The sequence below is a fragment of the Aulonocara sp. 'chitande type north' Nkhata Bay genome, linkage group LG17 (assembly GCF_057382095.1).
Source record: "Aulonocara sp. 'chitande type north' Nkhata Bay isolate Kocher_YH1m ecotype deep benthic linkage group LG17, A_spYH_male_GT1.1, whole genome shotgun sequence".
Taxonomy (NCBI): domain Eukaryota; kingdom Metazoa; phylum Chordata; class Actinopteri; order Cichliformes; family Cichlidae; genus Aulonocara; species Aulonocara sp. 'chitande type north' Nkhata Bay.
The window spans coordinates 41622330-41647487 of NC_141360.1; the positions used below are offsets into that span (position 1 = coordinate 41622330).

A 25158-nucleotide genomic window follows, 5' to 3' on the forward strand; every position below is an offset into this window, starting at 1 on the left:
TTGGATCTGCAAATGTGCCTGCCACACACAGCGTTTCCTGCCAGCTTCCTGCAAACACTGCTCTGTGTTTTGACTGCACTTTCACTCTCGATCAATACTTTACCATTTATTATTTTTCATTCTGTTCAGTTTTTTCCCAATTTTCATTTAAGCCGAAGCTACTTTGAGAAGTTGAATGGATCTTTTGAATCGTCACTGAATTGATTGCAGCTCTAGGTGGCACCCGGAGTCTATTGCTCTTTAATAACAGAAGATGGCGCCAGATATGAAGAAACAGAAAGATTGTTCTGGATGTTTTCAGTCCAAATTTTTTAAAATGTGCATTTTTTATGTACCTCAGTGAATTATTTAAGCAGCTTCGATCAGCATAATTATGACCAATCATAAATTCCTTTAGCTTCCTTCTAAATATGTGACTCAATGTCTTTTTGTGCTGCAGTGCTCAAACACCTCCAAAACAAATGTGTCAGGCTAAATAAACAGCATACAACATACTAATATCAATATTGCCTACATTAACTGAAAAGCAGCTCTTCTGGGTCCTAAAATAGCCGGTTTCTGCAGAATATGGCATATTCTTTATGGGTGATGAAAAGTTTAAGAACCAACACTACTTGAATTCAGGGAAACATGGTTTCAGCTGTCCCTTCATTTTAATGTGACCCAAAATGTTTGAGCTACACAGACATGAACATGGACCATAGTTATCAAAACCACCTTTGAGGTGAATGTCTCCACCAATAAACACTCAGAAGAACAGTAATACCAGCTGCTGCTGGTCAGTCCACCAACATATGCTTTATACACTATGACTGACAGCAGCCTGTTCAGGAGCTGAAGCGATGCATGGTCACGTGACTGTGTCAAACATATGTTGTATTCCTGCAGGAAGCACTTATTGAGGCAAAACACTAGAAACAACTGAAAACCTATTTCACATGATCACATTTGGAAACTTCACAGCAGAAATTCCTGTTTTGCCCCCCCCCCCCCCCCCCCCCCCCCCATTAGTTTGAAGGGAACGGCTCAGCTTTCAGTGTTTCAAGCACAATGTTCTAACACTGTGAGGAATCCACTCCGCCTCCATCGCTGCTTCGTTGGATTTTTCCGTTTAAGTGAATGTCAGTGCAGCACTCTGTAGATCTGGTTACCACAGATCGATACATCTGTAGCACATCTGTATATTTGTTCATACAATACCTGTAAATCTGCCCGTCTGTATAGCAATATAAACATCTGTATACTTAACTTATTTGTACATAATCTGTTCATATTCCCACCTTTATTCCTACCCGTATTGGTATATAATCTGCTCCTATTGCTCTTACTGCTCTTGCACGTGTGATTAGATTCAAACTGTAATGACAATAAAGTTGAATCCGAATCAAAAATCAAACCTGACTGGAGATTTCACGCGGGCAGCTGTAGTCATGTAGCCCGTGAGCTGACGGCGCTGCTCCAGACAGACGGGTGCTGATTGGTCAGCGCACAGGCCTGATGTGTAGCAGCTGCCGTCATCCCCTCAGACGTGCTGGGGATGCTGACTGTGGCGCTGATACCCCTGCGCTGTGCTCTGGCTGGTGGGCTGCGGCTGCGTGGGCTCTGTGGACACATCAGGTTGGTTCTCTAAACTATGAGCTGCACGTTATAGGTGGTGCATGTTCGTGCTCCTTCAATCGCACCCTTACATTCGGTAAATACGGCTGTATAAATCACTCGTTGCATGTTTGCACTCTTCCTCGTTCATCGTTACTGTCAGTGGGTGGGTTCTGCAGTGGTTCGTGTCACGTATGGCCTACTACATGTTTAACTAAACCCTTAGCGGCGTGCTGATGTGTTTTGTGCTTGATGGTGTCGCCCTATCAGACAGACGGATCCGTGGCTGGGAGCTGAAATGAGATAAGCGTCTTTTTCTCTCCGCCGAGGTGCTGCAGCGCCGCGCACGCAGGACGGACGTGGGCACTTTATCACCGAAAACCTCCGCGTCCGGGGATTAAACGTATTTGTCTGCAGACTGTGCCGCCGGAAAGGTTCGCCTTCCGTTTGTACATAAAGGTCACCCGGAGGATGGTCCCGACGCTGCTCTCCAGAGGTGATGTGAGTTGAAGCGGTGGGGAAGCCGCAGAGGAGCTGTCCGTCTGTCGAGGTGCTGATGCGGCTGTGACAGAACCGAGCATGGCTGCGGGGAAGTTACTGCTCTACGCCGGCCTCTCTCTTTCTCTTTGCGCCCTGGGCATGCTGGCCGTGGCGATGTGCTCCGACCACTGGTACGAGACAGACGCCAGACGGTACAGGGAGCGGTGCCGAAGCTTTTCCAGCCGCCGCAAGGACCCGGGCTTCATCTACATCCCCAACAACAGCCTACCGCTGCGGGCCAGCCGGAGCAGCGTGTCCCGATGGCAAGAGAAGCTGCTTTTGGCCCGGAACAGACGGCAGCTGTTCGCCATGAGCGCCGCAGATGAATGTAGTAGGCAGTATAACTCCACCAACATGGGGCTGTGGAGGAAATGCCATCGGCTGGCCTTCGACCACGAAATCGAAGAGAGCATCCGGAAAGGTAAGACAAGAATGACACAGACGCTACGTTAGAGTGACAGAAACATGATGGATGTGCTGGAACATGAGTCGCAGGAAAGGATTCAGGCTGCTCTGTGGTCAATGATCGCACAATATAAATCATCCTGTTCTGGAAGCTCATGTTGCTCCACGGGCATGGCTCAGGGTTAGGGCCTGTTGTCATGCTATTTGCATGTTGACGATGACGCCGAGCAGCAGTGTGTGTGAACCTGCTCCTGCAAAATATGACATAATCGTTTCAGGATGTGCACGGGCTCGCCAAGCACTCAGCGTGAAACAGGAAGAGCTGCTTGTTAAGGAAGGAGCTAAAGAGCAGTATGTGACACTCTGTGAATGAGTAATGCAGCATTGCAAATCAAAAATGTTAACTGTGCTATAGTACAACAAGTATGTGCAGATGATCAGGACAGTACAGACTGTGGTACTGTCCACATTACTTCATCAACAGGAACTGGAGCCAAGTTACTCCCTCACTGACACAGCGTAGCTTCACATATGAGGGATTTGTTTGTGATCCTGGGATCTTTTGCTCGTTAGAAGAATGTGTAAACTGCTGCACTATGGAGTCACGTCACCTTTGTTTGCTATTATAAAGTGTAGCTTATCTATCAAAATAGAGTCAGGCGAAACCTATGAGGACCATATGAGACATGGTCGTTTTAGTACTGCTTATGCAAATGTTAATTCCTGCATTTAAACAAACACCCACCATGATTTGTATATTCAAAGTCCAGGTCCGTCCTTCTGCCTCTGACTGTGCTTCACAGGCGAGCTGCGTGTTAAGGCAAGGAGGATGAGCTTTCTGATGGAAGTTACTGGCTCGAGTCAAAAATGGAACAAGACTGTGTGTGTGTGTGTGTGTGTGTGTGGTGATATGTGCATATGTGTGTGTGAGCTGCAGCTGTGCCTTCCTTTGACGATGCCTGAATGGCCTTGATGGCCTACCATCTGCAGTAATGGGCAGCCCACAGTCAGAGCTCTCAGTGATCAGATGAATGCCTCCATAGAGAGCTCTGATCTGTTCCATCTCCATCAGCTTGGAAAACTATGTGTGGTTTGTCTCCATGATGCCTCTGAGTGTCACCTCACAGTAATGGATCGATAAGGACGTAGCTGTGGGCATAAACACTTAAATCCATGCATGATGCATGTACAGTTGTGTGATCATCTAACAACTCCTGTAGCTACATGCAGCTGCTTTACAACAACACAGTCAGCAGTGACAAGGTTCAAAGTTCTTTATTATTTGTCACATGCATAGTTATACAAGTATAACACACAGTGAAATGTAGCCTGACACGCTCCTCGACATGTGCAAAAATTGGGGGGGGGGGGGGGTGTAGAGGAAGAACATATTATATATATATATATATATATACACATATAGTATATACATTGTGCATGTGCAGTAGTAGCAGCAAGCAGGTGAATTCTGTACATTAATATGAATAGATATCTGACTATTTTACAGGATAGACAATATAAACATATTTAAAATTAAAGGAATTGAAATGTACATTGTGCCTTGGTTTAATGTCTGGAAGAGTCCTGTCTCAGTCAATTATAGATGATGTGAGAGGGCGGGGGTGTGTGTTTAGGGCACGGATGGCTTGGGGATAGAAGCTCCTCTTGAGTCTCTCTGTCCTTGCCCGGAAGATGCGGAACCTTCTACCAGATTGCAGAAGTTGGAACAGTTTGTTGCCAGGATGGGACGGGTCCTTCAGTATCTGCGCTGCTCTAGTCCGGCATCTCCTGGTGTAGGTGTCCTGAAGCGGGGGGAGAGCAATCCTGCAGCAGCGTTCTGCTGTACGGATCACTCTCTGGAGAGCTTTTTGGTCCTTCACACAGCTGTTCCCAAACCACGATGTCATGTTCTGTGTGAGGATGCTCTCCACAGCGCCTGTATAGAAAATCCTGAGGATCTTTGGAGAGACCCTGAACTTCCTCAGTTGTCGTAGGTGATACAGGCGCTGCCTAGCCTTTTTGGTCTGGACCTGAATGTGGGCAGCCCATGTCAGGTCTGAGGAGATGTGGACACCAAGATACTTGAAGGACTGCACCCTCTCCACTGGAGCTCCATTGATGATAATGGGCTTGTAGTCTCTGTGCTGACCCCTTCTGAAGTCCACCACCAGCTCCTTGGTCTTGCTGACGTTCAGCTGGAGGTGGTTGTCCTGGCACCACGATGCCAGATTCTTCACTTCATCCATGTAGGCCGTCTCATCGTTGTTGGAGATGGCACCCAACACCACTGTGTCGTCAGCAAACTTCACAATGGTGTTGGAGCCATGGGTGGCCACACAGTCTGAAGTGTAGAGGGAGTAGAGCAGTGGCGAGAGGACACATCCCTGAGGTGCTCCTGTGTTGATGGTGATGCTGTTGGAGAAGCACCTGCCCACTAGAGCAGGGCGATATGGCCAAAAATATTTATCACGATATATATTTGAAAATTTGCGATAACGATATAACCGACGATATAATTGATGCGAGACAAAATACAACTCCACAACATTACTATAATATTAATGACTAACCTCGTATTATGGATGGATTATCTCAGTTGTTCTCCTGACTGAAGTTTGGTCCGTTTACAGCATCCTGCCATGCGATTGCATTTGTCTCTAACCATGAAGAACCTTCACGTTAACTTTTATAAGTGGAAAAGTGTTAGCGTTCGTCCTCCAGCTTCACTGTTTATGTTATGCTAACATAGCTGTGTCGCTAACGATCACGTAGCACATCATTATATAGCAGCTAGCCCAACTTCAGTAACCCTACAAACGTCACTGCTGTTTAGTTTCCTGTCTTCATTTATGTTGGAAGTGATAGCAGAGCTGTACGTTTGATTTTTTTTCAGAAATCTCTCCGTCAGAACATGCTATATCATGCTTAGGTAACTAGCGAAACTAGCGAGCTAACTTCCGCTAGCTTCCTGCTAACTTCTAACTCCGTTAAATGTAATAACTTTTGTTTTCATGGATGCCTGGAAGTTAAACTTTATAGTTACACCTGGTAAAGCAGCAATGCTGATCGTTTTATTAAAGATGAAAGAATTTAGACAGTTTTTAACTCTAAGTGATGCTGCAGTGTTCGTTTGACCTGAAGCATACGGAGTTTAGGACCCAGATTACTCCCAGATTTAAGAGCATCTTAGTCCGACAAATACGACAATAACGACGGCCGCTTGCATGTTCTGCAAAAAAATGTGCTTTGTTGTGTATCTGACGGACAAACACCAAACCAGTTCCACATCACGGAAGTTGCATCATTTTTACAAACCAATTCTGGTTCATCTGTTTCACTCAACAATCGGCCATGTGCGTATGAAAACAAAGGCACTGCGCATGCGCGTTTCATTTTCCTATCGTTGCCTAACATTATACCGGTATTACCGTGAACGGTATAATATGGCCCAGCCCTACTGCCCACCCTCACCACCTGAGTTCTGCCAGTGAGGAAGTCCAACACCCATGCACACAGACGGCTGTTAAGTCCCAGATCCCTCAGCTTTGTGAACAGTCTGCAGGGCACTATTGTGTTAAACGCTGAACTGTAATCAACAAACAGCATTCGCACATAGTTACCCTGTTTCTTGTCCACGTGGCTGAGAGTGGTGTGTAGGACGTGGGCGATGGCGTCCTCTGTGGATCTGTTGGATCTGTAGGCGAACTGCAGCGGATCTGTGGTGTCTGGGATGGAGGAGGAGATGATGTTCTTCAGCAGCCTCTCAAACACCTTCATTACTACCGAGGTCAGTGCAACTGGCCGGTAATCGTTCAGGGATGAGGGTTTGCTGTTCTTGGGCACAGGGATGATGGTGGATCTTTTGAAGCATGTGGGGACCACAGACTTCGCCAGGGACTCGTTGAAGATGTAAGTGAACACACCTGCTAGCTGGTCAGCACAAGAGCGCAGCAGACGGCCGGTGATGCCGTCTGGCCCCGCCGCTTTCCTTGTGTTCACTCTCCTCAGTGCCGCTCGGACGTCACGCTCCGCGATGCTGGTCACCGGTCTCTCGCTGATGACGTCACTGTCCTCGGTAGTCAGGCGGTAGATAGCATTAGCCGCCTGGCTAACCTCGAAACGGGCGTAGAACCGATTCAGCTCGTTGGTGAATGCAGAGTCGGCGTTGATCGGCGCAGTGTCCCTGGCTTTGTAGTCCGTAATGGTGCGTAGTCCGTGCCACATACTCCGTGTGTCGCCCTGGTGGAAGTGGGACTCCACACGTTCCCGGTACCGGCGTTTGGCATCTCTCACCGCGCGCTGCACGCCGTATGAGGCCGCTTTGTAGGCGCTCATATCGCCAGTGGCGAGACCCGCGTTGTAGGAGGTGGTCCTGGCGTTTACTGCAGTGCGGATCGATCTGTCCATCCACGGTTTCTGGTTTGGGAATGTGGTGACTCTCGCAGTGGGGATAATCTCCTCCGCTAGCATACTGACGAAGCATACTGCTACTTCCGTAAACTCGTTGATGTCGACTGCGCATGCTCTGAACATGTCCCAGTCTACGTCGTTGAGTGCGTCCTGTAGCGTAGCTTCTGATTGGGCAGTCCACCGTTTTACTTCCTTCGTGGTCACGTCTTCCCTCCGTATGCTTTGTTTATACTGGGGGATGAGGAAGATGGCGTTGTGGTCAGACTTCCCAAAAGCCGGGTGTGAGACCGCTTTGTAGCCCTGCTTGTATGGCGTGTAGCAGTGATCCAAAATCCGATCCCCTCTCGTTGGACACGAGACATGCTGGTAAAAGTTTGGCATGACTTGTCTGAGGTTCGCTTTGTTAAAGTCTCCTGCTACAATGAGGGCTGCGCCCGGGTCCTTGTTTTGAAGCGAGCTCAGCACATCATGTAATTCGGACAAAGCCATACCTGTGTCCGCTTGGGGTGGGATGTAGACCGCCGTGGCGATGACTGAGGTGAACTCACGGGGCAGATAGAAAGGGCGGCACTTAATGCTCAGGAACTCCAGATGTGGCGAGCAGCCGCTGGAGAGAGTAGAAATGCTCCTGGCATCACACCACTTTCTGTTTACCATGAAACACACTCCCCCACCTTTGGTTTTGTTCGACTCTGCCGTTCTGTCCGCGCGGAGCACAAAGAATGAATCCGACGGAGTTACGGCCTGGTCCGGCACGGTGGGGGTCAGCCATGTCTCCGTGAAGCACAGAATGTTGCAGTCCCTCATGTCACGTTGGACACCTACAAGCAGCAACCTATTAGAACCATATTTTACCAAATTACTGCTGCAACTACACCACAAATACAATTGCTGCCAATTCTTTTAGTGATACTGGTATTACTAATACTACTGTTCAAAGTATAAAAGTTCAGTGGGAACACCAGACAGGCACCAATACCCCATCAGCCTTTTATGGCTGTGTACAAATGCCTGTTTAAATGTCATTTTTGTGATGTTAAGAAATAAGAAAACATAAATCATATTAACAAATGAGTATTCGAAATGTAAAAACAGTAATTGCCCCTAAACCTAGTAAGTAGTTCCCAAAAGGTGGATTCTGTCCATCTGGACGTTTTCAGTGGGAGAAACGTTTCCTCATCATCAGGTGACGTCTTCAGTCTCAGCTGACTGCAGGTTTCAACCTTATAATCAGGACATTTGCACAATGACTGAAACCAGCAGCACTGAAGGAACAATGGGCTGTGAGGTCAGTTTGTTGATCACTCTTTCAATGATGAGGACGTACACGTCCTGGACATGGAGTCAAGGAGGCCATTTATGTGAAAAGGGAAAGACCATCTCTGAATGGAGGAGGGGGCCTAAGGGTCCATCTGTCACCATCTAATAATGCTGTGATTGCAGCCATTCCCCAACTCTCTCATGGTTATTGATCAATCATCACGACAATTTGGATATTAATGATGAAGGAACTGACCTCCCAGCCCAGTGTTCATTCAGTGCTGCTGGTTTCAGTCATTGTTCAAATGTCCTGATTATAAGGTTGAAACCTGCAGTCAGCTGAGACTGAAGACGTCACCTGATGATGAGGAAACGTTTCTCCCACTGAAAACGTCCAGATGGACAGAATCCACCTTTTGGGATTACTTACCTGGATGACTGAGCGTGCATCAATACAACCTAATAACTGGCTGTGCCACCCTTGGCAGCAACAACTGTAACTCAAGTGTTGCAGTAACTAGCAATGAGTTTCACTTCCTCGTGGGGGACATTTGACCCTCTCTGCTTTGCAAAATTGTCTTAATTCAGCCACACTGATGGTTTTCCATCATGGATGAGCTGTTTAAGGTCATTCCGAAGTATCGCAATCATTTACATTTGAAATTTAAACTCGGCCACTCAAAAATCTCCAGTTGGTTTTTGTTGTCATCCAGAGGTGGACCTGCTGCATAACCCAAGTCCTCTTGAGCTTCAGGGCAGAAACTGATGGCTGGACATTTGCCTTCAGGATGTTCTGTTAGACACCAGAATTCATGGCTCCATTAATTATAGCAAGTCATCCGGCCCTGAAGCAGCAAAGCAGTGCCAGACGATCACACGACCACACATCATGTCCGACTGTTAGTTTGATGTCCTTTTCTGAAATGGTGTTAGTTTGAAGGCAGATGTAACGGGACTCAAACCTTCCACAAAGCTCAACCTTTGCCTCACGAATCTACAGAATATTTTCTCAAAAGTCCTGGGGATCATCAACATGTTTTTTTTTAATCTTTTGCAAATGCGAGACGAGTCTTTGTGTTCTCTTTGGTCAACAGTGGTTTTCTCCTTGGAACTCTCCCACAGATGCCATTTTGCCCAGGCTCTTTGTTATCGTTGAATCACAACCTCTGACTGTAAATCAGGCAAGTGAGACATTTTTAGATGTTGTTCTGGGTTCTCCTGTGACCTCCTGGATGAGTTGTTGATAAACCATTGGAGTACCTTTGGTAGGCTGGTCGCTCCTGGGAAGGTTCATGTGTGGATAATGGCTCTCATCCTGGTTCACTGGAGTCCCAGAGCCTTAGAAATGTTTTTGTAACTCTTTCCAGACTGAAAGCTGTCACTTTGTTTTACAGCTTTTTCTTTAAAGCATGAAATCATGTGTAGCTGTATGAGATCTTTTAGCCTGCTTTACTTTGTCAGAGAGGTTCTATTGACTGAACTGAGCTTTCCAACAAATGTGGTTAACCTCAGTTAATTCATGATCGACTTTTAGGAGAATCTTTCTCCACATTTATGAAGATTAACTAGCATTGTGTTGTTGGTCTAACAGTAAATTAGCTGAATAACCAGATATGAACCTGGATATTTTAATATGCGCTTGCCTCCCCATATTCTCCTGCATATGGAAAAAACAAAGAGCTCAAGTTATTTTATAGTGCTAATATCTAAAGTTTTTTCACAATTACCAGGCGAGAGATTGAAACGCCAGCAGCCCTTTGATGAGGTCTCCTCTGTGTTTGCTTTGGTGCATAAACTTGTGCTAAGGGTCACCCAGCTGCTCCCAGTGAGCGTGTACACACACACACACACACACACACACACACACACACACACACACACACACACACACACACACACACACACACACACACACACTTTTTCCATCTTAACCTCAAACCCTGCTTCCTTCGGTCCACATGTCTCTGGACAGGACACTAAATACACAAACTGACCACATACTGCTGCTTCTTCATTGCTCTGCATCCTTGTTATTGGACACACATCGAAACACTGATGAATCGTGTCCTGACCATTTTAAATAGATTATGCTGTTTTTAAAAAATAAATAAATATAGAACTTGTTAAATATAAGACATGAATCATTACCTGCCCATCACTTTGCACGGTCAAATCTGATTCCCTTTCACATTTAATTTCAAACTTAACAGATCTGAGACTAATGTTTTGGTCCTCATTCATCTCTCTGGCATGTGCTCTAATATTGCTCCAGCGTTCAGTGTTTAGCCAGATCAGCAACATCCCTTCATCTCCTCATTTTCCAGTATCTTCCATAATAGCATGCTGCATCATTATGCAGATTTATGGAAAGAGGGCAGAGAAGATGAGGTATGAGGTCAACGGCTACAGCAACAGGATGACTTATCAAGTGATTATAAATTATTTCTTTACAACAAACCTCACAAATCATATTCAGGTGGAGTCTGAATGACACAGTCTGTAAGTCTGTATCACACATAAAAGAGTGTGTGTGTGTACGTGTTTACATATCTTTGTGGGGACCAACAATTGGAAATTTACTATGCTTGTGGGGACCAACAACCCTTATGGGGACAAAATCCGTCCTCACGAGTTTAAAGGTACAAAATGTGGTTTTAGTGTCAGGGTTACAGTTAGGTTATGGTTTAGGTTGTGGGTTAGGGTCAGGCATTTATTTTTGATGGTTAGGGTAAGCGGCTAGGGAAAGTATTATAATAATAATAATAATAATAATAATGGATTGGATTTATATAGCGCTTTTCAAGGCACCCAAAGCGCTTTACAATGCCACTATTCATTCACTCTCACATTCATACACTGGTGGAGGCAGCTACGGTTGTAGCCACAGCTGCCCTGGGGCAGACTGACAGAAGCGAGGCTGCCATATCGCGCCATCGGCCCCTCTGGCCAACACCAGTCAACTACATGTCCCCACAAGGATGTGAAAACATGCTGTGTGTGTGTGTGTGTGTGTGTGTGTGTGTGTGTGTGTGTGTGTGTGATGTTGATAATCCAAATATGTGTTGTATGATCTTGGTTACAGTGAATGGGCATGGTGCGCGATCTGCTGGGGATGTACTGCTATGGAAGCAGCTCACTCTGCTGCTGTGTCCGTCCCAAGGAAGGGACAGATAAAACAACAATGGACAAACATAAGCTAAAAACTGGTATGAGACAGAAAATGAGAATAAAGAGAAAACCAATGATGGCTGTGGAGAACAGGATGAACAGGGAGGGGAGGATTACAGAGAGAGTGTGGTGGGGGTGGGGGAGTGAGGTTTCCTGTACCATCTGCCGTCACCCTGTGAGGAAAAGGCCTTTCAGTTCCTCATAAAGACATTCACAGTCCCGTCCAAGCAGAAACAGCAGGGAAAGGCCTCGGATTGGATTACTCGATTCCCCAGGAGACCCGGGGAGGGTTAAATTAGATACTACGGGAGGTTAAAGGTATCTCACAGGTTCCCTGTAAATGAGCCCAACTGGCTGAACTACTCATTTGATAGACACATGGAGGGTTTGGCAGGTGGGTGTGGCACTTTTACGATGGACAGCTGTCTATGAGGTCTAATTTTAATGACAATAAAATAACAAGTTTCCTATTTAAACTTGACATTACAGACCTGCTTGGTGTCAAAAACTGAAACTGTAACGTCAAAATGATTTCTGCAATTAGAGGAAGATAAAAGAGGAGCACACCTGAAAGTCAGTGACGCTGGTAACATTTCAACAAGTACTCCATCCATCCACCCATTCTCATACCTTCAATGTTATGAGAAAGTGAAAGCCCCCCCCCCCCCCCCCCCCCGGTCTGTCATTGGCCAGTACTAGAGTGACACGCCCTCTTTTGATTAAACTCAGGAAGCAAAACGTTGTTTTTACTAATTCAGGAAAGAGGTAGCCATGTGAGTAAAGGTGAGGAGCTTAGTGCTGGTTTGGGTTTCCTCAGGCAGCCTTCTGAAGGTGGACATGACAAATACATATATTTTAGTGGTTTTGATTGTGTTACCTTCCAATGAAGTACTAGATCAGTATCAGTTCTTGATGATACTACTGTAAAAAATATCCAAGCAGATGACAAACGGTGGTCTCAGATTCAGCTTCTGCCTCATTTAAACCGGGTCGTAACCAGGCCATACGCGTGTCTGTGTGTCAGGTTATTATAGCCTCCATCGTTTTAAGAATCCAGGTTTTATTTAGCTTATTTATGTGAAACATGTTTTCTTGTGGCCACGGAAACACAGCCAGGAGTTCTCTCATCCTCCTGGAAACAGTTAAATTATTCACATGTGGCTGCACTCTGTGCTCATTAGTGCACCCACAGACTGAAGACAGGCTGAGCAAACTCACTCACTTCATGTTAGGTGCAGCCATCACACCCCAAGAGTAATGAAACATAGACAAAAATATTTCCCTGAGCAGTATAAGGTAACCCTTTATTTTGTGTGTCACTCTGCAGTAATGTCACACAAACATGTCAAATTATCAGAACTGTAGTCAGGCACCAGGAGAGGTTTGACTTTCAGCGCTACAAAGCTAATCTGAGGTTTCTGTGCTATTTAGCAGAGAATGATCCTGATGAACAGATGTAATGAGCTTTGACAGAAGCTGCAGTGCCAGTGTACTGAATGCTCCTTTATGCCTTTGCTGTCTCTTTGTAATATTTCAGAGATGGAGTCGGGTTGAGTCTATAGTGGCTGTGAGGTGAGGAGACTCTTGCTAGTTTTGTCGCACAAAGGTTAAACATAAGGTTTGACTTCAAGCGAGTGACCTGGTTTCTGCTGCCTCACTCATTTTGACAGATACAAACTAACTCTGTTTCTCTTTTAAAGAGCTTTGTGTGTACATGTTCTCTGTTACTAATACAGGAAGCTCTTTGACTGCGTTACAGAAATCCCAGTAGAGTTTTGTAAAATAGTAAAGAGCAGGAGTTAACTCAGCATGTTTCAATTCACAATCAGTTCCAAGGAAAGATCAATATTTATTTAATAAACAGAAAAGGGAATTTATGGGCCAAACCATTACACCCAGTGTTTCTCTGTGAATATGTGTATCCAGGTTTTCATCATATTCAGAATATGAGATTCATGGACAGCAAAATCTGTTCTGCATTTTTCTGAATACTGAGCATTAACACATAGCACCAGACAACTGGTTACAGCAGAGGTTCAGTGTGGGCCCGCTCCCTGGGGGGGCGCAGAGCCATTGCAGGGGGGGGGGGGGGGGGGGGGGGGGGGAGTATGAAAAGAAAAAAAAAGAATGCTTGGACACTGTTAGCATCATGGACAGGTTTTTGACGGGGCTCCCACACAAACGCAAAGCAGGAGATGAAGCATCGCTGAATATGTTTCCAAACCAACTTCATTCTAAGCCAAAGACTAGAAAATATAATGAAGCAAATCTTCCCTTTGGCTTCACCTGCACAAGTGCCGAGGTAGGTCTCCCTGCAGGATTGGTTTTCCCTGTCGGGAGCAGCGCTGGGCTCTCCAAATCAAACAGCATCCCACAGCTGTTTATGTTTTTGAACCCATTTTGCACAGAGAGGCACTTTTTGAAAAGGTAATGATAGCAATGTTGAACATTATTACACAGGAAAAAAACAACTACACGTAAAATAATCACACCGTGACGCCTCTGCCTTTCTAAATGGAGGGACAGTAACTGCCTGTGTAAATGTAAGCGTGTAAAACCTGAAGATAGTCAGATTAACAGTATTTTGTCTGTATCTGCGAAGATTTTTCTTGTAAAACAAAGGGGGGCCTAGCAAAAAAGGTTTGGGAACCACTGGGTTACAGAATAATGTTTATTAAGGAACCTGTGAAGTTCACACACACAACAGAGCAATGACTCTTTCTTACATTCTGCCAACTGTTAACCTTAAACTTTGAATAATTGTGATAGGTTGGAAGACTACTGCTATGACCCCCCTAGGCAGCACCAAAAGACTCCATGCAGCTGTTATTCACAAGATTTGACAGTAAAAGTTGACATAAGTATGAAAAACAATGTAAATACGGTATGAAAACTGTTAAAAAGTTATTAATTTTCATTATTTTTCAGTGAACTGCGATCTGTACGTTACTAATCGGCTTGTAAGCCTTTTCTGGGATCGATTGGTAGTGGCTCCATCCTCCACTAGGAGGCTTTCGCTCTCTCGCCTCATTATATTAAACTACTGCATAAGAGAAGCAACTGAAAATCACTCCAAATACATCCAGTCAAATGGATCCATTATATTATGATCGTTTTGTGTCTTTTCATGGAAAATGAGAATATAAATGCAATACAAATGATGACGGCAGCTCAGCACACAAACCCGATTTCTCTTTTGCCTTTAACAACGTGCGAGTCCAGAAGCAGACAGCAGCTCTGATCGGCTGGGAGACTTACTCATCCAGTGTGACTCCTATAACCACAGGCAGCGTAGATGGACACGGTGAGAAAGCGAGAGTGATGAGGGGGAAGAATCAAGATGTGGTTTGTTTCCCCGTCGTTACAAAGCCAACATTAATGTTTGATGACCTCATGGTTTCTCCCACAGACCATCGCTGTATGGATACATACAGAGCATGGGCAGCTGTACTGTGGGACAGCAACCTTTGTACACTAAGACATAACGTACACAATGGCTGCATAGAAAGATGCACTGTGCAAAATGCACACATCCCAATGAATGCATGTATTAATAATAACCTTACCAAGACAACTTACCAATGTGTACATGATAAGTTATTAAGGGGCTGTTCTGTCCCCTCCAGTCAGACTCTCGTGTGAGCTTTATGGCCAACAACTCCCGATCCTGTTGTGGCGCTGGAAACCACTGAAATGAAACCTTGGGAGAGGTCAAGCATGTCAGAGGCAGAGCAATTCCACTAAAGTCTGGAATAAAACGTCCGTAGAAGTTGGCGAAACCAAGAAACCTTCAGTTGCTTCCGAGTCTGGGGCTCCGGCCGTTCCACCACGGCCTTAATCTTGGCCGGATCAGCCCGAAGCTGACCTTGCTCCACAATAAACCCAAAAAATGAGAGACGAACATCTGGTTCTCTAACAAGATTGGTCTGGCAGGTCTGCAAGAATGATTCTTGTGTTCTTCCAAAGACTTTGAAAAAATCTGAATGTTGTCTAGGTACATGAAAACACTGTGGTTAATGAAATCCTTCAATACATCATTGACCAATGCCTGAAAACTGCTGGGGCGTTGGTGAGACCGAAGGGCATGACCAAGCACTCGAAATGTCCGAGGTGAGTACTGAAAGCTGTCTCCCTCCCTTATCCTGACCAAATGTTAAGCATTCCTTAAATCCACCTTACTGAACATAGTAGCCCCCTGGAGAAGTTCAAAGGCGGAACACAGCTGTGGAAGAGGATACTTAATGGTGATTTTGTTTAATCCTTGAAAGTGTGTGCACAGACAGAGACTTATCATTCGTCTTCACGAAGAAAAAAACGCAGCTCAGGCAGCGATGTGGATGGATAGATTATTCCGGCTCCTAATGAGTCTGTGCTATGCCGCTCCATGGCCTCACTTTTAGGTTTGGCCAGGCTGTACAGGCGACTAGTGGGAAGTAGAGCACCAAGGAGCAGATCTATCCCACAGTGGTATCCGGTCATTAAGTGATGACGTGACGAATCCTACTTCCGGGCCTAAAGTAGTCTGCGTTTAATATGGCTTTTGTGTTGTTAACATGTTTAATGTTTTGTATTTTCTTCTATTTAATCTCAAAAAGCTCCTAAAACAGTCAGTGATCACTGTTGACCTCCCTCGGCTTTTATTACCGCTAATCATTTATTTAAGCTCAGCCCATGCAGCAGTATATGAATGACTAACCTCGTATTGTGGATGGATTATCTCAGTTGTTCTCCTGGATGAAGTTTGGTCCTTTTACAGCATCCTGCCATGCGATTACATTTGTTCCTGACCACCGAGAACACTCACGTTAACTTTTATCGAGTGGAAAAAACTTAGCTTGTTTATATTATGCTAACATAGCTGTGTCGCTAGCGGTCACGTAGCACATCATTATATACCAGCTAGCCCAACTTCAGTAACCCTACAAACGTCACTGCTGTTTAGTTTTCTGTCTTCATTTATGTTGGAAGTGATAGCAGAGCTGTACGTTTGAATTTGTTTCCAAAACCCCGCAGTCAGGACATGCTATATTGTATTTAGATAGAAGCTAGCGAGCTAACTCCCTGCTAACTTCTAACTCCGTTAAATGTCATAAATTCCGTTTTCATGGATGCCTGGATGTTAAACTCAGTTGTTATACCTGGTAGAGCAGAACGCCGATCATTTTATTAAAGATGAAAGACTTTAGACAGTTTTTCAACTCTCAGTAATGCCACAGTGATCGTTTGATATATGGACCTGCAGCGGAGTTTAGGTCCAGACACGACTAGTGACGTCAGACTTTACGACCGGATTGGCGATGTGGAGGGAGGGAGAGAGCTGTCTTTGCTAAAGACCATAGCGAGGTCATGATAGACCACCGGAACTTGAGTAACTTGACAAATTCAGATGGAGCGGAGGATGAGACTCTGGGTGTGGCAGAGCGTAGACAGTTCTCATGGCACGACAGGCTCCATCCAGCAATACAGAGCTTGTTGTGTGTGTTTAACCACAGATGAACAAGAATAATGGGTGCCAGGAAAGAAACTAATTTTCTAAACATATTTACCTGATAAGGTGAAACCATTTCAGGTGACTACATCATGAAGCTCAGTGAGGAAGGCTGAGGGTTTGCAGCGCTGTCAACAAAGCAAAGGGCGGCTACTTTGAGGAATCTAAAATATAAAAAATATTTATCAGTTTTTCCATTGCCACATACTTTCATATATCTTCATTCATATATGTGATCTCTTCAGTTTGTGTCTACAATGTAAAAAGTAGTTACATTTTGTACGTTGTTACTTTTATCTTTAGGCCACCTCGCTCATCCACTTTAGCATGCAGCGTGGTGTAAATGCACCCTAACAAATGAAACAGTGCAGTTCAGCTGAAACATAAAATACAAGATAAAAGAAGCAAAGCAAATCCACACAACTCACAAAACAGAGTGCACTTACAGCGAGCTGGGATGCACTGCTTAGACTTCCTGAAGCATTCAGCATAAAAACCATGTTTGATTTCACATCAGTGGACATTTCCATTCTTTAGAAGGCAGCTCTCTCTCCCGCGGTGTCTCTCCAGCCTCATCTTCCTCTGCCCATTTAATCAATGGCTTATCAAGTCAGCAGAGTGCTGTGGGCCTCTAGGAAGAGCCCACATCAATCAGGCCCTTATTCTGCCTGCCCTGAAGAATTGCTGCCTGTGTGGAGGGAGAGCTGATGAAGGGAGCTCTGTAGCCACAGCTGCCCGCCACACAAGAAAGTCCTTTTCACTGCTCAGGACTGCAGGACAGCACAAGAATTATGTCCTATGAAGGGAGCATTATTGTGCAGGAGCAGGATCCAGGCAGGGTGTTCAGTGAAAGGCAATAGTTATCAGCTTTGTGCTCCCTGTTTGCTCATAACATCGTCTCACACTAACCACAGACTGTTAATTTGCAACTGCTGATTAACACAAGGGGGACTAAACAAGGGCCTCATTATCGTGTGCTTTGTACCAACCAAGAACGCCCCCCCCTCTAGTTTGTGTTGTCATGGTAACACGCATTGACTGTTTGACAGATGTTATGCAGGCAGATTGAGCCGGTGGCTGAGCTGAGCTGAGCTGATGAGAGCAGGTCAGGATGAATGTTTCTCTGAACGTCAGGAGGTTAGACAACAAATCTTCCTGCTCCGGGTGACGACAGACGAGGAAAGAAAAATGCCGTTCTCACGACGACAGCGTCACTGCTGGCGGGATGGGGGTTTTCTGGGCAGTTTGCTCAGAGCAGAGAAGCCAGGTGACTCCTGCAAAAAAGATGAAAATTATTTCTCTTTCTAAGTAAATCTGCGGTGAGTTCAGCTAAAGCTCCTACACAAGTGTCAGCACCTTCATTAGTGAGCATCAGCAACAATCATTAAACAAATACACAAACGCCTGCTCCTTAGAGAAGATTAAGAGAAGTGAAAGTTTGATCAAGCTTCATTTATAATGAGTTTTTTAAACGCCTCATATTCCTCCACTTTAAGTATCATCAAGGTTAGTTCACATGTGCCCAGAATGTAGATTTCAGCCCCCAAATACCCCACAGCTCATGTTCGGTACCTTGCATGTATAACCTATGGTTTTCTGTATCTGTAGCTTTAAATCAACATTGAATGCGCTTTTCAGAAAGAGGTCCGTGTGAGAATAGCCAGCACTCTCAGGAGCAGGGAGGCTCATTAAGCAGATGTCATGGCTTCCAATACAGACACGAACGACGCTTCCAACTTTCTAAGTGATTATTTTACTTGTAAATACAGCTTAATTTAGCATAGCCATTTGTTGCTTACATGAATCTGGAATTTCTTATACATGTTTACAGTGCAGGGTTGTTGCTTCATATATTTGATGTCTTCAGTTTGTATCTACAATGTAGAAAGTAGCAAAAATAAAGAAAAACCATTAAGTGAGAATGTGTGTCCAAACGTTCGATCGGTGGTGTATAGATATACATGTTTGACCACTTGCACCGTATTAACAGTATATTAACTTTTCATCACTGCTGTCACGGTACAGTGACGATGAAAAACCACGAGTGTGAGTACATACTTACCTAATCGTAGCAACTATCCTTCTACCAATGAAACACAAAAACACAATTTAGCACAAACTGTTAATTTGCAATTAATTAATTGTTAATTAACACTTGTACTAGAGATAAGATTGGTTTGACTGATATGAATTAAATGGCAGAAGATTTGGATTTATTCCAGCTGTCTCAGCTCCTTCCATTAGAAGAGCTTTGTGGATTAAGGATCAGTATGGACACAAGAAACTATTACAGCAAACAAAAGTATTTTGGTGTTCATTATAGCAAGAGAAATGTCAGTAAAAAAACGAGAGACAAGGTTCGGATCACTGAGAATCATAACATATACAGTTGTGTCCATAAATAGAGTTCTGACAACAATCCTGTTATCATGGAGAATCTTGTTGTTGCAGTCAGCTTCGACCTTGGCAGCCTTCAGCTGGCGCCAGTGGGATGGCTGCATGAGTGAAGATGGTTAATGTTTGGGTTTAGTGTGAACAGCTGCATCCAGTTTTTACAGTTGGTCTAATGTCCATCACTGGTCACCAATTCTCTCAATTCCCGTTGTTCAGGCACACCTGCACATTTCAGCAGGTGTTTGCTTTTGTTGTGTTTAACTCAGGTTTGATCCACGCAGCCTGTGAGATGCATTTAATTAACACCCTGACACATAGCTCAGGCAACACGTGCCACTGGAATGACTCTGACATTTGAATGACATCCATTTCTCTGTGAGTAATTGGCTGAGGCCCGTGTGCTGACAGGTGGAGATAACCCTTTTCATTACTGGGATCTTCTAAGCAGATACAGAAAATGCGCATGCACACACATGCATGACGGTCAGTCTTCTTACCGGCTCGCAACGTGCCGCTTTGTTTCCCTTGCATCTTCACTCCATTATTTGATTCTACTGTATACTTGCTTTTGTTCTATGTCTTTGTTTATTCAGGTGGTTATGCATTTATCTAAACCAGCAGAAACTTGTGTGTTCCTAATGGCTAATCAAATGCTTTTAAAACAGTTAATGAAAGCAATGCATTTCAGACTTAAGTCGACTTCAGTAGACTTTAGAGTTCTGCAGCTCAGTTCTGCATCCATATGGACCCGGAGAGCTTGTAGAAATCATCCTAATACCCACCTGCTAGATGACATCTTGATGATTTAATTTTCAACCTTAATATGATGCAGTGAGCTTGAAACATGCTTTCAAATATAATATAGAGCCAGGCAATTTAGAGCAAGGTACCAACTAAGAGATGATATCCAGCTGCAGGTAATTTACTGACAGGACAGGTGCAGCTTGTTATAATCAGTAACACATATAAATATAGGTCATGCAAATGTTGGTTCAGTGGTTCCAATGCAGTGGTAAAGTAAATGCATTGATCAGATTGATGACCATGCGTGTGTGTGTGTGTGTGTGTGTGTGTGTGTGTGTGTGTGTGTAATATACATGACTACAACCATAGTGATAGATGTAGGTACATCAACATCAGGAAAAAGGAACATGAGAATCTGAAGAAATACCGAGGACTAAGACAGAAGCTAGAGAAGTTGTGGAGGGTGAAGGGAGCAGTCATCCCCAAACTGGGCTCCTGTTGGAGGGGCTCCAGCAGATCCCATCTTCCTAATGTACTCATGGATCTTTGTTATTTCATCTTGGATAGTGGTTCTGACACTATCCAGTGACTCGTTCACGGCCTCCTTCCTTCTGCTTAGTGTACAATCTCAGGATGCTCGACTTGGAGGAAACCCGACATGCATGGTTGAGCGCTTTCTTGTTTTGATATCAGTAACTTCTGTTTCCTTCGTTAGACAGATTATTATGACATCATGGTATCTGATGACCAGCAGGGTTCATGTGTTAATTGTCCAGATATTGTTCTTGTCATTCAGCTGACTCCTCAGGACTTGTCTTACTCTCTTTAGGTATTTGGTGGTTGCGACAGGCAGGTTATTGGCCTGCAGTCGGATGACATTGGTCCCTTCTGGGAATCCTTGGGGGATTGGGACTATCCATCTTTCAGTTAGCCATTCTGGGGGGATCTCATCCATTAGCAGCGGGTTAAGTTGTGATGCTAGATGTTCTGCTGCGAGCAGTTGGTGGTGAGGGGGCAAAGACAAAGACACACTGTGGTAGAGAACCAGGAATTAATAATAAGTAATGATTAAATGCAGAGTCATGTATAAACACATAATGAGTGAAAAACAAACAGTGCATCATGGGAATCCCAGCCTACGGGAGCATTCAGGGTCAACTGTTCCAGGCCTAACTATAAGCTTTAAAAAACAAAACAAAACCAAAAAAACGTTTTAGGATTGATGGGTGTCTGTCTCCTGAATCCAAACTGGAAGCTGGTTCCATAGAAGAGGGGCATGAAGAAGTGTAAACAGAATTGGTCCTAGCACTGAACCCTGTGGAACTCCATAATTAACCTCAGTGTGTGAAGAGGACTCTCCATTTACATGCACAAACTGGAGTCTATTAGATAGATATGATACAAACCACTGCAGCACAGTACCTGTAATACCTACAGCATGTTCTAATCGCTCTAATAGGATATTATGGTCGACAGCCAAGAGCTGAAGTCTATTAAGTAAAATATACTGTGGACAGCAGTATTGCAGGCTGCACTGAGTTTAGGAAAATTACTACAGACTTGGCCAATTGGCCTATTACCAGTAGAACTGATTAGTAACCGGTGTAACACTGGCTGCTGTTCAGGAGGTAGAGCAGGTAATCTGCTAACTGGAAGGTTAGTGGTTCAGCCTGCATGCTGAAGTGTGAGCAACGGCACATTTAAATCTTACAAATATAGTTATTTGGCTTATATCGTGATAGATATCGTTATCGCCTGAAATGAAAAAAACATATCGTGATATGAAAAAATCTCATATCGCCCAGCTCTAATTCAATAGTACATATAGTACTTCATATATTACTAGTACTAGTATTGGTAGTAGTAGCAGTAGTAACTCTTCCATGCTCATTATCATTCCCAACGTGCAACATACCAAAGATTTGCCACGCCCCTAGGCGTAGTCCAGCCGTCCCTAACCTTAACCCTATCAGATGTGTTTTCCAAAGTGATTAACATACACAATGCTTTGTTAGGTTGATTTTCACATGACACGTAAAACACATGTATAGATTCATGCCAACCCGCTCTCATGCCTCCCAGCGTGTAACATACCGAGGATCTGTCACATTCGTCGGTATGTTATGCTTCTGGTCTGGGTTGATCAAAACACATCCTACAGCCAATCTTGTGAAATTTTAGTTTGTAAGATGAAGATGTTTTGGATGTTTTTCATATAACCTTCTACCGTTTTTATTGTTTAGTCATCGCAGCCTTGTGTATGCTACGCTGCATTCTCCACGAGTGCACTAACCTTGTTGCTGATCTGAAGTACTACGTACCTTTGAAATGGAATGAACTCTAAAATGTAACAAACCCTTTGTTATCATTGAGTTTATTATGCTAGGCTTTGAAAAATTATTTATCCAATAGATTTTTAAATGGTTCTTTGCTTGATTTTATTCTTTTGTGTTCTGTCTGCTGAATATTTAATTTCTTCTGTAATCAGGAATGTCTGAGATCAAAGATGTTCTAAAGAAAAAGTAAAGGCCCTACAAACTCCAACAACATGACAGCAAAAAGCAGCATTGGGAATTAAGAGTTCCTTTAAAGTTTGATTGCAGCATGAGGCAGTGCAGAGAGATTTAGAGGGATGCCGTCCATCATGGGTGTCATGCTGTCCTGTTGAGGTGAGTCTGTGGTTTAGCAGACAGCCTTCTGCAGCTTGCTGTGACATTTTAGATGCCCTCCTTTTAAACTGCAGCCGGCATCACAGCGAAAGGCAAGAAATGATGATCTGTGGGCTCCGACCATCACGCTGATGCCAGGCAGCCTCTTGCCTCGTTACCTTTTGAGAAGCTCAGTACTGTTAGATGTGTATTTGTTGCATGTACGTGAACTATATGTTTAACTTTATGAAGACCAGTTAGACATCCAAACCCAGCTGAACTGGACTAAATTCCCCTCGGCCCCCCACCAGTCTCATTTATTAGAGTTTGTCAGTGGTCCTGGCTTCAAAAGCTCTACATACTATTAGTTGTTCTTAGAAATCACATTTTCATGGACACCTCAAATTTCTAAGAAGACACTATTTTAAGATTCATATTGTGTGATAGTCAGTGATGACCCAAGAAGAATGCTAATGTTCCCCCTCACTGAACTCACCTACCTGCTGTAGGGCCTGCCCACAGCTGCTGTCTCACTAGGATAGCCTGCTGTGACTGCACGGGCCCATTATGTTACCAAGAAATAAAGTGATGCAATATAAAAAGAGTAAGCACATATGGTAAACTGCTCCGACACTATAATTCTGTCCAGCAGTGCATTCGTGTTACAAAGAGAAGTGTCTTCGTAACAGAGCATTTGATTTTGAAACAGGTTGGTCTTCCTATAGTCTGATGGAAACCATCACTCAGTGTGGTCTGATAACTAAATGACTTATCATTACATACAAACATAATCTGGTTCTTGTATGTGCCGTCATCCATACAATCAACATGAATTTGGTGGTTCTCCAGTTGGCAACAGCGGTCTGGTGAGGAAGGAGCGGCTAGCAGGTCCAGCAGGCATGTGGTGTGTTAGCCAGAAAACTCGGAGGTCAGTCAGTTAAATAGAAGAACAGACCTTTATTTGGTGTTAAGAGAACAAGATCATACAAGGTCACACATACATGTGGCGGGGTCAGGTAGTCGCCGCTGCAGCCCCTTGCAATGGTACAGTTTCTCTAAACAGATGCACGGAGAGCAGCATGCTCTGCTGTAATGGCTGCAGCTGCATTAGGAGACTCTTCAACTGCTACAATAATGGGACACGCCCCCTAGTGGTGCTATGCCATAATAAGGGTTGTTACAATGCCAAACATCCTCGGGCAATACGAAGCCCGAGGATGCATCCATCGGACTATGGATGTGTGTGAATGATAGCTTTGAGTGCTCAGAGTAGAAAAGTACTACCTGAACCAGTCTGTTTACCGTTTACCATCCATGTAAGCAAGAAGCATTCTTGTCCCTCACTTTTGTTTGACCTTGAGCGACACTAACAACATTAAATGACATTTAAGACAGTGTGGTTTGTGTGGCAGTTTTATTTATATCACAGAGCCAAGTTGTTGAAAATGAAAAATATCATTTGTAATAACAAGCTGATGGTTCCAGACCACAGAGGGCACACAGATGCACATGTGCATATGTTGACAGGAGGAACACGAGCACACTCAGATTTTGGTGTCAGGTACGTGATTGTAACTATGTGTCTGTATCTGCTGGTTGCTTCCTGGATTTGGAGTGGTGGACGTTGACACCACAGGTTTAATTATAGCAGCAAGCTTAGACTCGAGGCCTGCCAGACCGCTCTCTCATTGTATGAATAGGCAGGGCACAAAGAGGATCGGAGAGGCGGAGAGCTTAGCGGGCACACAAAAAAAAAATCATGGAACAGGAAAGACAGAAGGAGAGAAGAGGCAGACAGGGAGCGCAGTCTGCAGCAGTTCTTGAGGAAGGCTGTCATCATTATGCAAATTTGATGCAAATTTCACACTTTCAACTGATTGGAAATGGGACTTTGCATCAAGGCAGGGACAATATGATGGAGAGCAATAAGCTAAGCACATAAAGAGAGGATGAAACCAATCAAGACTGTCCCAGTGACAGAGCTGGCCTCATGTACTGACAGGGACTGTAGTGGCTTCCTGTTAAATCCAGGATTCAAAATCCTGCTCCTCACATACAAGGTCTTAAATAATCAGGCCCCATCTTATCTTAATGACCTTGTAGTACCATATCACCCTATTAGAGCACTTCGCTCTCGCTCTGCAGGCCTACTTGTTGTTCCTAGAGTATTTAAAAGTAGAATGGGAGGCAGAGCCTTCAGTTTTCAGGCCCCTCTTCTGTGGAACCAGCTTCCAGTTTGGATTCAGGAGACAGACACTATCTCTACTTTTAAGATTAGGCTTCAAACTTTCCTTTTTGCTAAAGCATATAGTTAGGGCTGGACCAGGTGACCCTGAATCCTCCCTTAGTTATGCTGCAATAGACGTAGGCTGCCGGGGATTCCCATGATGCATTGAGTTTTTCCTTTCCAGTCACCTTTCTCACTCACTATGTGTTAACAGACCTCTCTGCATTGAATCATATCTGTTATTAACCTCTGTCTCTCTTCCACAGCATGTCTTTATC

The 25158-nt window shown here is 44.4% G+C and overlaps 1 protein-coding gene and 1 long non-coding RNA gene across 2 annotated transcripts in view; one reads left to right on the forward strand and one right to left on the reverse strand.

Annotated features, from left to right (window-relative positions):
- Positions 1 to 1517: 1517 nt before the first annotated feature.
- The window catches only part of tmem178bb (transmembrane protein 178Bb), a 75239-nt gene continuing 51598 nt past the window's right edge, over positions 1518 to 25158 (forward strand). The window contains exons 1-2 of the mRNA XM_086268816.1: positions 1518 to 1617; positions 1867 to 2557. Of these exons, the coding sequence (XP_086124942.1) occupies positions 2176 to 2557 (382 nt within the window). The 5' untranslated portion in view covers positions 1518 to 1617; positions 1867 to 2175. The remainder of the gene's footprint in view (positions 1618 to 1866; positions 2558 to 25158) is intronic.
- Positions 16893 to 17448, reverse strand: LOC147310671 (uncharacterized). Its single transcript, XR_015125648.1, has 3 exons — positions 17314 to 17448; positions 17142 to 17217; positions 16893 to 17031 (listed from the first exon to the last, which is right to left on the reverse strand). It is a non-coding gene; the product is annotated as an uncharacterized LOC147310671 (long non-coding RNA).